At 43.8% G+C, this 18,637-nt stretch overlaps 1 protein-coding gene across 1 annotated transcript in view; it reads right to left on the bottom strand.

The window, feature by feature from the left end:
• LOC146771104 (uncharacterized) overlaps positions 1-18,637 on the bottom strand; it is a 129,877-nt gene that overhangs the window by 53,911 nt on the left and 57,329 nt on the right. Inside the window, exon 4 of the mRNA XM_085640352.1 lies at positions 5,224-5,350. Coding sequence (XP_085496478.1) covers positions 5,224-5,350 — 127 coding nt within the window. The remainder of the gene's footprint in view (positions 1-5,223; positions 5,351-18,637) is intronic.

The following is an 18,637-nucleotide window of genomic DNA, read 5'->3' as shown; positions in this document are numbered from 1 at the left end:
TTATATGAAATCATAAATATGAAGTATATTAAATGGGGTTTTCTTAAATGTATTTGGTTGATTGTGTATAAGAATCATGTGTTTGTATTACTATATAATATTAGGGAAGAATGTAATGATATATTTAAACTTGATCCTGCTTTTTGTGATTTTTTTATGCTTTTATGTAAATTTGTATTTTTAGATTATGGGAATGATTAAGTATTCCAATAAAAAATAAAAAAAAGAACTACAACTTTGCATGAAAGTACATAACATATAGAATGATTATGACATGCATCATATAGTGGCTAACAAGCGAAGTAGACAGTTAGCAGTTTGCTGTTCTCCTGGTCTCTGAGGCAGCAGGGACAGCATACAAAAGAAAGTAAATCTGGCAATATGAGCTAGGTCTGCCTTCTTGATTTCCTATCCCTTTTCCCACCTTCTAATCCCTCAGCTCAAAGAGGAAGCTGCTGGGGTCTCTAGTTGGAACTAGGGATAAACAATTCCAATACTACCATCAAGGAGCCTGCAAACTGAAGCATCAGGGAAGAAATTAAAGACAGGCCATAAGAGAGCTCATGTAGCTCAAGAAGAAGGTAAGTTAGGATCAGTGTTCCTTCAACAAAGTGTGTATGTTGCCTTCAATCAAGAAATATGAGGTGGAAAGTAGAGCCCCAGCACCATGTGGAGCGAAACAGCCATTAGAACGCGGGCTAAGCCATGCATGCCATTTCCCTGCAAGGGCAACCAAGCTTGCCTTAACCAAGCATATGCGTAGTTGAGGTATGCGTGTGGTCTAGATGCTGGAATGGGTGGGCCCAGGAACAGGAAGGATCGGGAGAGGACACAATGAGGTAAGTGGGGCTGGGGCCGGGTTATGGAGTTTTAAGGCTGATTCGGATGTTTTCAGGGCTCCAGGTGTCGGGGAAGTTTGTAGGGCTCAGGGGGTTGGGTAATTATTAGAGCTCAGGGGGGCGGGATAGTTTTTAGGTCTTGTGGTGTTGGAGTAGTTTTTATGGGGTCATGAAGGGTTGGGTTAGTTCTTAGGGCTTGGGTGGGTAGTTTTTGCAGCTTGTGGGGGTCATGGTAGTTTTTAGGGCTCAGGGGCTCAAGTGTAAAAGTTACCACAAATGTCCCTTTACCAGTCATGCCTTTACCACAAAATTGCATGGTAAAGGCATACGTGGTAAAGAATGAGTTGTTCAGATGCATTTGTGGTTAGGGCAGCATTGTGGAGGCACACATGGTTTAGCCATGCGTGCCTCTATCATACTACCCAATGTGGATCTCCTGTACTGGTCATGGTTGCTAAAAGTAAGGAGCTGGAATTAAACGTCAAACATGTGGAGGCTTTTTCATCAAACAAAACTCAACAATGGGAGTCAGCACTGGGCAGCTGGGACGTACAGATAGAAGCTGAAGCTGCACTGCTGCTCTGAGCCTTTAATGGTAAATCAACACCTTGGGACATGGCACTGGACATTCAAGGCTAAACCTGCACAAGACGATCTCTGCATAGGGAGAAATGATAGGCCATTTCATGCACCTGCACATGTACCGTGAGGCAGCATTGGGTATTTGAAGACATACTGTGCAGGGGGAACTGCACTAAGCATCTGAGGCTAATCTTCCACCAGAAACTTTGAGGCTAAGACTGAACTGGATAGAAATGGCTAGATTAGAACATTCAAAAACACAATTGAGCATGGACATGAGGGACAATGTGTGTGTGCTTGTGGCGCAGAACTCGGCCTACATGGGTACACCTCAATATACATAACCCTACACAAGTATATGGCTATGCATTGGCAACTGATTTTTGAGTCCGAGCATGTGTTGCTGGTGCCAGGGCACCTGAAAGCTGCAAAAATATTTACATCTCACCCCGGCCATTCCGGGCTATATTAGACTTTTTTTTGCTGTAATTGGGCATTCAGTGGCACATCCTCCTCTGGAATAGTTACGTGGAATTGAAGGCTAAAACTCTACGATGAATCTGCGACTTTGCTTTTGTAGTTATGACTTAGCACATGAGTTATGCCTGTTAGTGAGGGGATATCGATGGGCAATTGTAACAGCCATATTATCGGCTTATTGTTTCTAAATATTGATGAGAAGTTATGAAACAGTTACATAAAGATAGAGATCTGAGAAGAAACTGAGGACCATTAAACGACACATCAAGTTGATTTTCAATCTTGCAACTTTGGAAATTACGGTAAGTTTAATTATATGGAATGCACTGAAGTGAAGTATAAGGAACATTTAACTGGAAAATGATACAGGAGGACACATTTAATAAATTCAACCATGGAGCCTTGAGGAAGCGGGAATCCTTACACATGTTGAATGTATGCCGGCTGCAATCTTTGTGAAAAAAGAAGACATGAGAAGTTCAATATGACTGTTTTCATATAGTTGATGCCAGTTTAAAAGTGGTGTTGAAATGGTACTGATGTTATCCAATCTAAAAAAAGATATATGTGAGATAAAAACTGTATTTGTTGGCCACATAAAAAAAAATTCCCATCTAATCATGAGGCTACATTTAAATATTGTTAAGCTTAATAAATAGATTAAAGATTAGTATGATTTAATGTTTTGTCCATTGTGTATCTCAATTGTTTATAGAACTTTTATAGTTCCAGTAATGAGATGGTACCCATTACAAAGATTACTCTACCGTAGTGTACATTTATTTTACGTTGACGCCGGCTGAATTACCAACCAGTGGTGTTATACTGTAGCACGGCCACTAGAAAAAGTTCTTCGTTTTTTTCCTTTCATTCTCAACTGATAACTGAAGCTTACGGATGGCTATCAGACATTGTGTCTGACAATGGTCTCCCTGGACAATATCTGTGCTCACAGCTAATTATGGCCTTTACTGATTTGGTTTTGATTGTAGCATCAATGAACCCATTAGGAATGTCCTGAGCTCTTTCTCTAAATGAAATAAATGTTTCTAAAAGCAGAAAAATACTTCAGTATCCGAGAGCAGCTGTGAAAAAGAAAAAACCTAAGCCAACAAAGCCTTCCTTGTGAATGTACAACTTCCATGATTGAGCCACTTTCTAATGGTCGACAATTGGCGATGTTACACACATTACAAGGTATTGCCAATGTAAGCTAATTTATAGAACATCCTCTATGATCTTCCTTACCTGCATCCCATTTTAAGGGTGTATGATGGGGTGGGGTTCACCAGAGACCTGGTGGTGGAAATCTTTGGGTAGTCATGATTTATTGGTAAAAGTACTTCTGTTTAACCAGAAAACCTCATAACAGTATTGAAATCCAAAGTATAGCAATATGCATGCTGCATACATTATCTGTTTTAGGAAATCAACATCTTCACTGGTATGACTCTTACATCAATAATGGACAAGAGTCACTGAAGTTGAATAGTAAATTTTACCCCTCCGCAATCCAACAATTTCCATACTGTTGATTTGACTGGAGTGGGAATAGAAAATGTTACCCCTCCTGAGTACAACATTTTGCCTACATTTGTCTAAACTGTAGTGAGAATTGTATATGCATTTTATAGTCTAGTTTATATTGTTTAAATGTATATTATTATGTTTTTGTTTATTGAAAATTATAATATTAATAATGTTTTTAACATGTAATGCATTTTTATTGAATTGCTATTTTGTATTTGGTTAATTTTTTTATTTGTAATGAAAATATTTTTTTTATATATTTTATGTTATATATATATATATATATATATATATATAATTAAATATAAAACTATTATTAAACTAATAATTTGTATGTATAGTATAATCATTTTTGTAAAGGTAATAAGATTATATATATAAAAAATGATTATACTATACATAAAAATTATTAGTTTAATAATATTTTTTAATTAGCAATCTGTAAATAAATATATATATTAATATATGGGTGTTTTACTTTTTGAAAATAATTGTAATTGTTTTTTTTAACTATTACATATATATATATATATATATTTACATTAGTGTCATTATTAATATATGTAATGTTTAATATTTACAATTATATATATGTAAAGAAACAATATGTTATACAATGATATAAGAGAATGATTTTTTTTCTCGAAATGTTTGTAATTTAGTATAGCATAACTATATTTTTGATATTGATATTTATATAACAATATTTTTGCATGGGGCTATTTTGGGGTTTAATATTTTGTCAGTGAACCGGGCCAAAAAAATTCAACATTAAAACTATAGGCAATGCATACTAATGTTCTGAGGAATGTGCACGTATACACAACTGTTATTTCTGCCCCGATAACCAGCTCACCTTCAACATTACAAATTGAATACTAAGGGGCTCATCACGATGTTGGAGTTGCCACCGACAGACAACATCTTGGACTCAGGTCTGACTGACCTGAGGTCGGCGGATCCGAAGGCCTGATTATGATGCGACTGACCACTGTTCGGTCAAATTCCCACTGTTCTCTATGGGAGCTTGTGTTACGGCCATAAAACGGCCATAATACAGGCTCCTATAGAGAAATGGGTGCATGTGTAAAACCATGCACAATGGTACCAACCATACAGTGCAGGGTTTCACAGGGAGAGGGTACCCTAGGTACCCCCTTCACCACGGACCACGGGGGCAAAGGGGCCCTGCTAGGTACCCCCAAAGTTACTTTCCGACAGCCTTTCCATGTCGGAAAGGCCGGCACAGAAAGGTTGTCAGAAACCAACATTGTGATACAGATGGTACAAACGCCATCCATAGGGGATTATGGTGCGGTTCCGATCGACAGGAACACTCCGAGCGCTGGACGGAACTGAGTCAGAATGACCGTCTGGTTTACATTCCGACCGCAAACTCTCAATCAGTCTTCGGGCCACAAACCGACCGAGTCTTCTGGAAAGTCTGACCACGGTTGGGAAGCTTCTGACTAGAGGTCAGAGGTTTTCCAACCAACATCATTATTGGCCCCTAAATAACAGCAAACATTGCAACAAGCAGTGATAATAATGAACTCATAAAATCAAAAACATAAAAACCTGAATCAGAGTCAATACATTTTGGAAATGTATAGTTCATTGGGAAGTATTTTGTTTGTAATGGGTAGGTAACATGGAAGCAAGCATGGATTCCCACAGAAGGGTTATGGTGCCAAATGCTTTTTGACAATATCCTATTAGGCTGTGAATTCCTACAACTGTAGTCACTTTATAGATTATAGAATAGACTGCTACAGCAGAAGCATTCGCCTACCTTTCAGAGTCCAGAAGCTCTTCATGACGGCTTACTGTTGACAGCCACTGCAACACCCGCACTTGGCGGTCACACTGCTGGTTGTTCGCAAAGTGCAGAGATAGATTGCTCCGAGTCAAAGGATTAACTAGGTGCCAGACAAGAGGAAAAAATGTTATGTGTGCCCATAGTGACCATACATATTCTCAAGACAACCCTTCATGTTAATACTACTTGTGTATCTCACAACTAAAGCAGTGACAAATGATCTAGCTACAACAGCTGGTCATCATCTATATTTATATCAATGCATGATCGAGAAATATGTGAACTGCTTTGGGCTACAGTTCTCAGCCATTATAAACTACGTTTGTGTTTTATGCATTTATTCAACTATGGTCTCAATCTTCAAAATAAAAGGTGCTCTTTGAGGCAGTCCAAGGAGACTTAGTGGCGTATTTACAAGCCCCTATTGCAACCACGTCTCTTTTAGTGATGTTTTAATGGTGATGGGAGGTTTGTTTTATTTACAAGGCAGCGTTAAGCAACTTAACGTGGCTTAATGCTGCCTTGCAATTAAGGCACTCTTTCACGCTGCACTTAGCGTGAAAGGGGTGGGCAATGGGTGTTGTGGTGGGCGTTCCACCACAACACCCATTGATTTTGACGCTGCCCCCTATTTAGAAGAGCAGCATAAATAGGAGGCAGTGCCAAAATTAAGATCAGGAAAAATCTGGTCTTCAACAGGTGAAATTAGGAAAAATGCTTTATTTCTCCTTGTTTTTGCTGTTTCCATGTGTGCTGCATTGTGCAGCACACATGGAAACTGCAAAATGCCAATGTTTGTTTACCAGCAGGAATATCCCCCTTCCTGCACAATAACAATAATTTTAAAAAAATGCCGTTTTGCAACTTCTATGTGTTCTTCATTAAGCAGCACACATAGAAGTTACAAAACGGCATTTAAAGATTGTTTATGTGCAGGAAGGGGGACCTTCCTGCACATAAACAATCTTCCCCTCAACAAGGGCACCCTTGCACTATGGTGAAAGGGTGCATGCATGGCACTAGGCAGCTTAATTTAATACCAGCGCAGGGGGAAACGCAGGGCTGTACCGTATTCTTATAAATACAGTGCAGCGCTGTGTTTCTAAAATGACAAAGTGTGTTGTTAGCCTTCTTGGCTTAACAACACGATTCGCCACTTTCTAGTAAATATGCCCTCTTGTATCACAAAGGCGAGACAGAGTTGATTTCCGCTCTTTGTATAAAAGGTTCTCCTTTGCACTGTGTTGCAAGGCTTGCATATGTATTTTTCTAATGTTACCTATATTACAAGTCCGGTTGTATACTAACTTGGTCATTGCTTGTGGACTAAATGAATCAGAATGCGGGCGCAGGCCGAGAAAGCAGGCCACTAGTTTAAACGGTGCTGCTAAATCAAATGTGTGCTCGACTGCAATGCTTGTTTTTTCAGACTCATGTTAACAACCTGGAAAAGGAATATTTTCCTGATACACTTTTTATAAACACAACTATGGCAGCTGAAATATGCTATGAGAGAAATCTCAAATAGTGTATAACAATCTCACAGTGTAAAACACTAACCATTGTGTACTGAGTTCGGGGTAAAATGCAGGGTTCTACATACCAACTGCAGATGTCTGACTCCTAGCACTTTTACCGAATTCAGCATAACTAGAAGATGGGTAGGAGACACTTGCCAGTTTTCCTTTTTTTTAAAAAAAAAAGTCATAAAATGTCCTTTTAGGGTTTAGCAAATGCACCATCTGTGAACACAGTGAGGTGGGGTGTAACACTACCCCTTCCCAGCATTGACAGCTTGTTGAAGACTGTTCACCATAACCCTCATCTTTATGCAGCAGAACCGTCAGGTTGACTGAACTTCTTTCAACAGTTAGGAGGAATCTGGTTGAACGTATGGGTGAGTGACTAATCTGTGTGAAAGTCTGTATCAGTCTGTCAGTTGGTGTGTAAGTGGCTGCATGGGTTGGTGAATAGGTACATGAGTTTCTGTATGGGCTATTGATTGGTTGTCTGAGTACCTGTATGGGTGACAGAGTGTCTGTGTGTTGTGTGACCACCAGGCATTGATCTGATACAGACATTCCCACAGATTAGTCACTCACCCATACATTCACCCAGACACGTATAATCACTCTCTTATACAGTCAGTCACACACTGACAGAATCATCATATATATATATCACATTCTTAAACTTTTTAGAAACACTCCCAGTCACGGGATAATGTAATCCGGGATGTCATCAGTGATGTCATTTGAGATGTCATGTCACTCACCATGTCATGAGTGATGTAATATGTGAAGTCATCAGCAGTGCATTGCAGGAGCGTGAGTTATTGTTAGGTCAGCTAACTAAAACTGCTGAATTTCTCTGGTTTTGTATGAGTGGAAGAACCTGGAAAGTCCATCTGCATTGGCAGTCCCAGGTTGTGTTCCACTACAAAGTCCATTCCCTGTAGTGAGATAGACCACCCCAACAGTTTAGGATTTTCACCTTCCATTTGAATTAGCCATCTCAGAGGTCTGTGATCAGTTTGAACTAGGAAGTGAGTACCTTACAAGTATGGTCTCAGCTTCTTCAGGGACAAAACCACAGCAAAGGTCTCCCTCTCAATTGCATTCCAACGCTGCTCCCTGGGGAGAGGCCTTCTGCTTATAAAAGCAACAGGTTGGTCTTTGCCTTCATCATTGGTCTGGGATAGGACCACTCCTATCCCTAGCTCAGAGGCATCATAGCCTCTTTCAGGGTGTCAGAAGCCTTTTGACAACTAACTGTCCAGTTTACATTTTTGGGCATGATCTTGGAGGTGAGTTCTGTGAGGGGAACCACAATGGACCCATATACCTTCAGAAACCTCCTGTAGTACTCAGTCAAGCCAAGGAATGCCCTGACTTGGGTTTGGTTGTTGGAGCTGCCCAGTCCAGGATGGCCTGGATCTTGGGCTGTAAGGGTTGTACCTGGCCTCCACCAGCGAGGTGTCCCAAGTACACCACAGTTCCCTGCCCTATCTGGCATTTGGGTGCCTTGGTAGTTCAGCCTGCAGTTTGCAGGGCATTTAAAACCTTCCCAAGGTGAATCAGATGATCCTGCCAGGTGGAGCTAACAACAGCAATATCATCTAGATAAGCTGCACTAAAGGATGCCAATCCAGCAAGGGCTTGGTTCACCAACCTCTGGAAGGTGGCAGGGGCATTCTTTAAACCAAAGGGCATACCAGTAAACTGATAATGCCCGTCAGGTGTGGAGAATGCTGTCTTTTCTTTTGCTCCTGGACCATGCCAATTTGCCAGTACCCTGCAGTTAAGTCAAAGGTACTTAGAAATGTGGCTGTACCCAATTTGTCTATCAACTCATCTGCTCTTGGGATAGGGTGAGCATCTGTCTTGGTGACAGAGTTGAGTCCTCTATAGTCCACACAGAACCTCATTTCTCTCTTTCCACCCTGTGGATGAGGTTTGGGGACTAGAACCACTGGGCTGGTCCAGGAGCTCTCAGAGGGTTCAATAACCCCTACCTCCAGCATCTTGCTGACTTCTGCTCTGATGCTTTCCTTGACTTGATCAGACTGTCGATAGATTTTGTTTTTGACAAGTGAACTGTCCCCAGTGTCTACATCATGGGTACACCAGTTTTTCTGGCCAGGGGTCAAGGAAAAGAGCTTAGCATACTGCTGCAAGACTTGCTTGCAATCAGTCTGCTGTTGGGCAGAGAGGGTGTCTGAAAAGACAACTCCATCTACTGACCCATCTTTTGGGCTGTATGAGGGGAGGTCACGGAGAGGTTCACTCTCTGTCTCCTTATCCTCATCAGTCACCATCAGCATGGTGATGTCAGCCCTGTAATGGTAGAGTTTCAGGCAGTTCACATGGATAACCTTTTGGGTGTCCCGCTTGTGCCCAGGTCACCTAAGTAGGTGACCTCACTCTTTTTTTCTAGGATAGGGTAAGGGCCACTCCATCTGTCCTGGAGAGCACTTGGTGGCACTGGCTCCAAAACCCACACCTTTTGCCTAGGTTGAAATTCAACCAGTGCAGCTTTTTGGTCATACCAGTGCTTCTGAAGCTCCTGTCAGGCCTAAAGATTTTTGAATGCCTTTTCCATGTACTCAACCATTCTGGACCTTAGGCCAAGCACATAGCCCACAATATCTTGTTTGGGTTCTTGGAGAGTCTTCTCCCAACCCTCTTTTACAAGACAGAGTGGTCCCCTCACAAGATGGCCAAACAGATGTTCAAAGGGGGAAAACCCTACTCCCTTCTGTGTCACTTCTCTGTAAGCGAAAAGCAGGCAGGGTAAGAGGACATCCCATCTCCTTTTGAGTTTTTCAGGGAGCCCCGCAATCATGCCTTTCAATGTCTTGTTGAATCTCTCAACAAGGCCATTGGTTGGTGGGTGATAGGGTATAGTAAACTTGTACTGCACTCCACACTCTTTCCACATGTGTTTTAGGTAAGCCGACATGAAGTTGGAACCTCTGTCTGAAACCACCTCCTTTGGAAACCCTAACCTGGTGACGACACCAATGAGGGCCTCGGCTACTGCAGGAGCTGTAGTAGTCCTAAGGGGAATTGGTTCAGGGTACCTAGTGGCATGATCCACTACCACTAGAATGAATGTGTTCCCTGATGCTGTGGGAGGTTCAGGTGGACCCACTATGTCCACACATACACTTTCAAAGGGAACCCCCTCCACAGGTAGTGGTATCACGGGGGCCTTTGAGGGGCCACCTGTCTTGCCACTAGCCTGATAGGTGACACAGGTGCTGACAACCTCCTTTACTTTTTGGTGCATATGGGGCCAGTAAAAGTGGCTAACTAGTCTTTCCCTAGTCTTGGTTTGGCCCAGATGTCCAGCAAGGGTGATGTCATGAGCTAAAGTTAGAATAAACTCCCTGTACATCTACGGCACTACCACTCTCCTTGTGGCTACAGGTTTGGGGTCTCTGGCCTCAGTGTACAGTAGTCCCTCTTCCCAATAAACTCTGTGGGTACCACAGACATCTCCCTTTTACTGTGCAGAAGCTTCCTGCCTCAGACTTTCAAAAGTTGGGCAGTCCTGCTGTCCAAGGCACAGCTCTTCCCTGGAGGGTCCCCCTGGGCCTAAGAGATCAACCTGGTTAGGGTCAAGCTCCATGTGCTCAGTTCCTTCTGGGATGTCCAAGTCATCTACCTGAGGAGAGGGGTCCTAATCCTTTTGCTGTACAGAAGCTGGTTCCCCAGTTTTCTTACCTTTTCTCTTGGAAGGTTGGGCCATACTTTCAGGCTCCAACACTTCTTTTTCACCCTGTCTCTTGCTCTGTGATCATGGTTTTACACACACCAATTCAGGGATATCTAGCATTGCTACATGGGTTTTCAGTTCAACCTCAGCCCAGGTTAAGGTTTCCTGGTCATTGTCAAGCAGACATGCAGCTGGAAGCTTTGGTGAGACCATTACCTGTTTCAGGCCAGTAACACCCCCCCCCAGTTTAAGTCACCATAGCCATTGCATGGTTAGTGGTAACACTGTCAGCATTGGTAACTGGGTAAGTTCTCCCAATCAAGTATTGCTCAGTGGAAACCAGTGTGCCTCTCACCATAGTGACACTGGCACCTGTATCCCTCAGAGCTTCTATCCTAGTTCCATTAATCCAAGGGTATTGTAAGTATTTTTTAAGTTGGGTGGCCACACAGCTACAGTGGCAAACTCAACTTCCTCTTTTGAAACTAGAACTGCTTCAGTGTGCAACCCGATTTGCTCTTGGCACACTGTTGATCCCATCTGGGGACTTGTTATTCCAGGACGAGCTGTAGTAGGACTAGGGGCCTTCTTGTTTGGGCAAGCAGCATCTCCAGTTAAGTGTCCCAACTTCTTACAGTTGTTACACCAGGCCTTTAAAGGATCAAAGTCATTTACCTTGTACATATTAATGGACTGGGAAGAGGTTTGGGACCCACCCTCCTGTGCAAGTTTTTGGGGCCCTTTAGAATACTCGGGCCTTCTTATCTTGGGGATTCTCACCACCTTTCCCCTGGTGAGGTTTTGTAACCCCTTTCTTTTGGTCACCCCCAGTGGTTGTTTTTGTCACCCTTGCCTTGACCCAGCGGTCTGCCTTCTTTCCCAATTCTTGGGGAGAAATTAGACCTAGGTCTACCAAATGCTGATGTAACTTTTCATTTGTGCAATTACTTAAAATATGTTCCTTCATAAACAGATTGTAAAGTCCATTGAAATCATGAGCATTGTGTCCGGTTAACCAACAATCTAGTGTTTTAACTGAGCAGTCTAAAAAAGTCAATTCATGATTGGTTTGGGGTTTTGTGAGCCCCCCTGAATCAAATTCTGTATTCCTCAGTTGTGAGTCCAAATCCCTCAATCAGATTTAGTCATAAGACCCAGCATCTACCCCTATAAGGGTCAGGAGTCTGTCTCTACAGGTACAAGAGCACAGTTCCAAAAGGAGTTTCCCCCCCAGTGTGACTTCTACACTTTTCTCATTTCACAAGCCCTCTCAAAGGCTGTGAACTATTTCGTGATATCATTACTCTCTTCATATTTAGGGGCAATCCCTTTGGGGATTTTAGGATCATAAGATTGCTCTGTATCCTTATTAAGCAAATTGCTGCCAACATTGACGGGTGCTAGGTCCATTTCTGCTGTCTCTCTTTCTAGAGCCAGCAACCTGGTCTATAGATCTAATCTTTTGGTCAGCCTTACTAAAAGGCTGTCCTCCTCATTGAGGCTGTCCTCAATGGTACCTGAGCCACCTGTGTGGGATCTAGGTACTGAGAGGTTGATTCTTGGAGTCAAGGGTACTTGGACCCTTTTCTCCCTAGGAAGTGGAGAGGTTGATCTAACTGGTCATCCTCTCCCTCTTCTTCCTCTTCTGACTGGTCTTCACCATTTACAGATGGGTGGCCCTTTGCATACCCAGTCAACAGATCCTGGAGCTTTTGTTTGGTGGGATGGGGACCCATGGCTATGTTTTTAAGTTTACATAGGAACCTTACCTCCTTGAAAAACAAGTGACGGTAAGGGGTGAGGTCGAGCTCCTCAACCAAGTCCTCTATCTCATTGTGGTTATTTTTACTAACCGCTGGGTTCTTGATTTGAGACATTGTTAAAAAAAACTTCTAACCCCTCTAACCCTAGCTTAAGTGTCTTTTAGTTTTCTAAAATTCTAAAGGGAGTTAACCAAAGCCCTAACAAGACTTTTAGTAATTTTGTAAAAATGCCAATTTGAGAAATCAGAATTCTAAAGACAATTTAAGAGTTCTGTCATGTGAGCAGGTGGTTACCAAGTAGTCCAACAAATGCAAAGTTGAATATCCCACCGCTGATCCACCAATGTAGGAAGCTGGCTCTGTATATACTATACCAAAGTGAGGTATAGTGTGCACAGAGTCCAGTGGAACCCCAAAGGTAGGCAGAGGTAAAGTTAGATAGCACCTCACTCTCTGTTTATGGTAGTGTGGTCGAGCAGTAAGGCAGTATCAGTGGACAGTGTTAAGTATTTATTTTCAACCCTCACTCAGCAAATCAATTCACACACTCACAGACTGAACTTCAGACCAATTGTTTTCGGATACAAATATTTTTTTAGTTATTTAATTTTCTAGAACCAAGCAAGCCTGGCACAGATAAGCAATAAATACTTTACAGTAGTAATGCGATTGAAATACAGTTTGAATGATAATTGTATATGCACTTTGGTTTGATCTACAGTATGGATGCAGATAAAAGCAAAACTTAGGAAATGCAGTACATATACTTGAATAGGCTTTTTTAGTAAAATAGAAGGTGAGTAACTTTTGAGATTACTAGGCTTACACAGAGTAGTATACCTAGATGCTACTCTGGAACATTTCCTGAAAACAGGTAAGTACAATTGTTTTTGTTAGATTAAGCAATTTTAAAGAATTGCTTTGGTTTCTCAAACTCCAAACTTTTCACAGAAAAACAGTCAATGTTATCCTTTGGAGGAAAACAGTGTTATCAGTTTTGAGTTAAGTATTTGGTAGTGGGAGTTGAGGTTCTGGGGTAGACTCAGGGGTCCCCCAGGGTCAAGGATGCCCTCTAGTTAAACCCTCAGTGGCACTATGGTGGCCGGGTGCAGAGTGCTGAGGTCCAATGTTATCCAATGGGGGATAGGGAGCCTCCGGTTGGTAGCTGCTGGCAAGCAGGCCACTTGGTTGTGGGAGTAAAGCTCCTGGACTTTCGCTCAGGGCAAATGGGGAAACAAAGTAGCACCAAAGGTGAACCCTCAGCAGCACTAGGTCGGCCGGGAACAGGCTGCTGTTTCGATGTTGGGCGCCCTTTTTGTGTTCAATGGGGAACCTCCGGTTTGCGATGGCACTGCAGGCTTGGGGACAAAGGTCTTCTGGGTGCAACCACCACTTCGAGAGGTAAGTTGGGAAGTTAGGGGTTAGTTAGGCACCGTCGCTTTGGGCACACAAAGCCATGTGGCGTCGGGTGCAGGGGGGCCTTTTGGGGTCGTATCGTCTTACCAGCTCATGGCCACGGTTGGGGGGACCTTCCGGATTTAGGCTACAGGTGTCGGCTGGAGCTTGAGGCAGGTCAGGGTTCACCGGATCTCGGGTCAGGATCGCCAGGGTGACCTCCTCGTGGTGTTTGCCCATTCGAGCTCAGGCCGTGGATGGCGGCTGCAGAGTTGGGCGGATTCGCTGTGCCTGGCCGGAGCCAGAGGTTGCAGATGAACAAATCCAGTGTTCACGGGAGACAAAGTCTTTGAGCTTGAAAGCAGGCAGGTCCTCTGGGGTTTTTGAGGTTTCTGGCTGCAGGACACACCGGGATTTCACAGGAGCAGGTTCAAGGGGGAAGACAGGCCGGTAGGGCTGGTGCCAAGTCAGTGGGCGTCTTCCTCTTGTTAGCTGCTGCACGGCTGTTCAGTCCTTCTTATTCTTCTTGTAGTTTCTTCTTGTCTGAGGAAGCAAGGTTCAGTTGTGCCCCTAAATACTAGATTTAGGAGCGTTACAGGTAGGTAAAAGGCAGGGACCAATGGGTCCCTTCCCTGGGGTGGGTACACCCCCTATTATGCCACCCTCCAGTGGGAGGGGAATATGAGCCTGTCCCTGGTTGGCTGGGTGCCCCCATCTTCAAGATGGAGTGGACTGAGAGTTGTGCTTCACGTCGCCTCCCCCACCTGAGGGGTGGAGTTGGCAGAGGTAGGCACACCTCTCTTTCTCACTTGTTTTTCCCACCAGTTCTCCCACCCAAAGTGGGGGTCAGAACCAGTGGGGACCAGTTGCTGAGAGCAGCAAGTGGCCTGGGGAAGCTCACAAAGGCAGCAAGCCTTTGAAGCTTCCCCTTCGTGAACCCTGCCCATCCGGGGGGAGGAGGCTTGGCACCTTGTCCCAGGATGCGCATTGTTTCAGGCCCCAGAGAGCAGCAGGCTCGCAACCCAGGGGTCCAGAAACATGTCTGGCGGTGGCAGCTGAAAGCAGCCACTCAGTCTGGACACTAGTGGTGGGTTAGTTTTCAGGGGGCATCTCCAAGATGCCCTCTGTGTGCATTTTTCATGAAATCCCACACTGCCATCATTGTGGGTTTAATGTGCTGAGAAGTTTGATACCAAGCTTCTCAGTTTTCTGTAGCCATTATGATGCTGTGGAGTTCGGAATCACAAACTCCCAGCACCATATACTCTTAATGGCAGCACTGCACTTACAATGTCTAAGAATGGACTTAGACACTGTAGGGGTACAGGGCTTATGCACCTGTACCCTCACCACTGGTATAGTGCACCCAGCTACAGGGGTGACTGATCTGTGCCAGGACAGTGGGTTGTAGGAATGGCACACAGAGATGTATGTCATGTCGACTCTTCACTTTGTTCTGTACTAAAACACGCAGCCTGCAAAGGCAGTGTGTGTGTGTGTGTAAAGGTACAGGACCTCTAAGGGTGGCACAATAAGTGCGGCAGCCCTTAGAGGCCTTTTCTGGTCGCAGTGCCCTGGCTACCTGTAGTACCATTTACCAGGGGTTGACCTGTGGCCAGAGATGCCAATTGGCTTTCGGCTTCAATGCAGTTTTAGGGAAAGAACATAGGCCCTGGGTACCTGATTAGCAAGAGCCCAGGACACACTCAGTCAAAGTACATCAGAAATTCAGCAAAAAGTGGGGGCAACCATGCATAAAGAGGATACTTTCTCACACCCTCTCTTCTATCCTCCATGGTCTTTGTGCATGCCTCTGCCCCCTTCTTCTTGCCCATCATGGCCATTGTGCTGCCACTAACCCTCCTGCTTGCCATGCATGGTCTTCTGTGCTGTCACAGCCCCTCCCAACATCCCTGTTTGGTCAGCTAGCTGCTCCTGACCACCTCCCACCATCCCTTGATGGTCTGTGTGCATGCCATTATAGTCTCAGTTTTGCCCTCTATGGTGTGTTGTGCTTCTAGTGCCCATCCTCCCTGACCTCCATGGTCAGCTTGCTGCTCCTGCCCCCTTGTCCCCTGCCCTCTGTTTTACAAGTGCAGACCCCTATTTCCTACGTCCTGGCTTGTCTGTTCCATTGTAATGCACCTGATTCCTCCCTCCTGCCCTTTATGGTCCGTTATGCCGCAGCTTTCTCTCCTGTCTATCTATTATGGTCAGCTTGCTGCGATTGCCTCTTTCCCCTCTGTTCTCTGTTGTCCATGTGCATGTCCTGTCCCCTCCCTATTGCTTTCAATGGACTGTTGTGCTGCACTGCCGTCCCGCATGCCCTGTGTGGTGTATTGTGCTGCTGCAAACCTTAATGCCTGCCCTGAAAGGTCAGTTTGGTGGAACCTTTCCATGTCCTTCCTGTACTCTGTTATCCGAGTCCATGTCCCTACCCCAATTCCTCCTGCCTTCCATGATCCAATGTACCATACTTGCTCACATTGTGAACTTGGTAAGAGGGAGATTTTGAAAACAAAAATTGAGAATTGATTTTCTCCATTGACTTACATTGAAAAAGAGGAGATTGTAGACAGGAAACAGATAAAATAAATTTCATTTGGGCTTAAAAACATTGGGCGTTTCCTGGCTGAATCAGGTCTGTTTGCAAGTACGGTTGTACTACCACTGCCTCTTGCTTCTGCCCACAATGGTCTATTATATTGCCACAGCCTCTCTTGCCTGTCCTGCATTGTTGGTTTGTTGCCTCTGCCCTTTTTCCATTGCAGTCCATCGTCTGTTGTGCTGCCACTTCCCTTCCTGCCTGCCCAGTGTGGTCAAATTGTTGCCTCTGCACCCTCCAACCTGCCTTCAATTTTCCGAGTCCGTGCCCATGACCTCTGCCTCGCAACAGTATCCTAATAAACAACTAGATTGCTAACATTCTATATGTATCACAAAAGTGTGACATTCCTGACACCATCTTGATGTAATCATAACTGTAAAACCTAAAGCATTTCCTTTAGAAATTTTAGACATTAGAGGATCTTATTTGCATTGAAATTATGGTTAGTGCTCTAAAAAGCTAAAATGAGGACATATTTTCTGAGTTCCCAAATAGCAACAAAGCACTTTATTTTTCTTATCCAGTTGACCATTTGATTAAATGTTGCACTTAGGGGAGAGGATGTGGTGTTACTTCCAGAGCTCCAGACTTTGCAACTGGGGAACCAGGTTGGAGTTTCTGCTTCAGCTCGACATTCTGTGATTCTGGTCAATCCACTTAATCTCCCCATGCCTACAACCAAAATGAATTAGTCCTTGTGTGATGTAACCAATGGTCAAGTAAAGCACTCCAATACCTGACCAGTCTGCACTATATAAAACTGCAAAAAAACAAAAAATATAAAGTGTTTTGCACATTTCTGTCATTGGGCTATCCGTGGGCTACATCTGGGTGATATTTGTGCTCTTTTTCTCTGGTGGCCATCTTGGGAGACTTATTTGTTATGAAGTTTCCTAATTTCCTCATATACTGCAGTCTCCTCAGTAGGAAATGCTTTCAGTTTTTTACTCTGATTCCATCAAGAAGACATTCAGAAGTGTCACACATTTGCCATACATTTTGAATGTTAGCACTCTAGTTGCTCATTAGATCACTGTAGTAAAGCTACTGCTCACTAGGGAGTTAACTGTAAGACTGCTGCTGGTATTGAAAGTGATGTTTCAGTCTGTATGTCAGAATTGTTTAATGAAATAGAAGGGGATTTGAGAAGTCACTCAAAATGTGCCCTAATTTTTCTGTCTGCGGCACTAATCATAATTTCTATGGCAAAATGAACCACCTCATTTTGTTACTTTTTAAATTAAACGTTTTAAATGTTACCAGTTTATTCCAATCAAGATGGCTTCAGGTGTGCCATGCGTTTGTCATAAGTAAGACGGTTAGAGCTCTAGTTGTTCTCTAGAACACTCTGGGAAGCTGCAGTAGAACCAGTGTTGCCAGATTGGGCTATTTCCCACACAAATGGGCGACATCTTTCCCATTTGTGCGGGAAATAACTCTCAAGGCCGGGGGGGGAGGCAAATACTTGGGCTTTACTTGGCCCTGTGTGCGCAAAATCTCTGAGGGCGGCTGCGCAGCCAATCAAAATCCTGCAGAGCTCCCGGATTCCGCAGAGCAGGGCCATCAATCTTTCATAGTGCGAAAGCGCTACCTATGACGGCCCTGCTAAATGCTTCTGGCCTGCCCCCAGAGTGACTGGACCAATGTGCTCTCTAGGGGCAAACCTTGTTTGTATTGATTTCCGCATGTAGTGGGCGGCAGCCGGCAGGTCTTGACCGTCTCAGCATGCTGCTGTGCTGAGAGCATGTGTGTGTCATCAAATTTACACAGGATTAAAGACAGTTAAGATAATTTGTGATTACATAGAATCAGGGTTTAAGTGATCCAGCAGTTTTAAAAGCAGGTGCTGAGACACGTTACTATCGGGCTCTCTGTTTTTTCCCTCACCCTCCAGATTAGAAAAAAAATCATAACTCTGCAGCAGTGCCACCCTTCACTGCCTTTGAGGTACCTTTAACGTGACTTGTTATAGTTCTTTCACACTCTCACCATTTCAGAACTGAAGCATTTTCTATATTATATACAACAAAGCCATAGTTGATTCTTTTTTAGCATATGGAACTAACACTCCTCTGCAAAGCCAATAGTCATGGCTTGTTGTAGGTGTAATGTTACTTGGTGTATTATATATCTGGATGCAATGACAAAAGCAGCAAATTAACAGTGGGGCAGCACACTATGCTAAGCACAGATTTTTAGCTTGCGTGTTTTAAGCCGTGTCCCAATTACATCAGCCACGCCATTTTGAGAGCCATCCCGCCCCCCACAGTTTTTTCATCCCACTTCAAGCGGTGCGCTAATCCAATGCATTCATTTTTGGCATGGAGAAAATGACTGCGTTTTGGCAATTTTAGCGACTATCCGCGACTGCCTGCAGTGAGAAATCTTGCTGGGAGGTGGT

This window comes from Triturus cristatus, unplaced genomic scaffold (genome assembly GCF_964204655.1).
Source record: "Triturus cristatus unplaced genomic scaffold, aTriCri1.1 SCAFFOLD_424, whole genome shotgun sequence".
Classification (NCBI taxonomy): Eukaryota; Metazoa; Chordata; class Amphibia; order Caudata; family Salamandridae; genus Triturus; species Triturus cristatus.
Note: the sequence above shows the minus strand (reverse complement) of the source record. Positions and strands in the feature narration are given on the sequence as shown.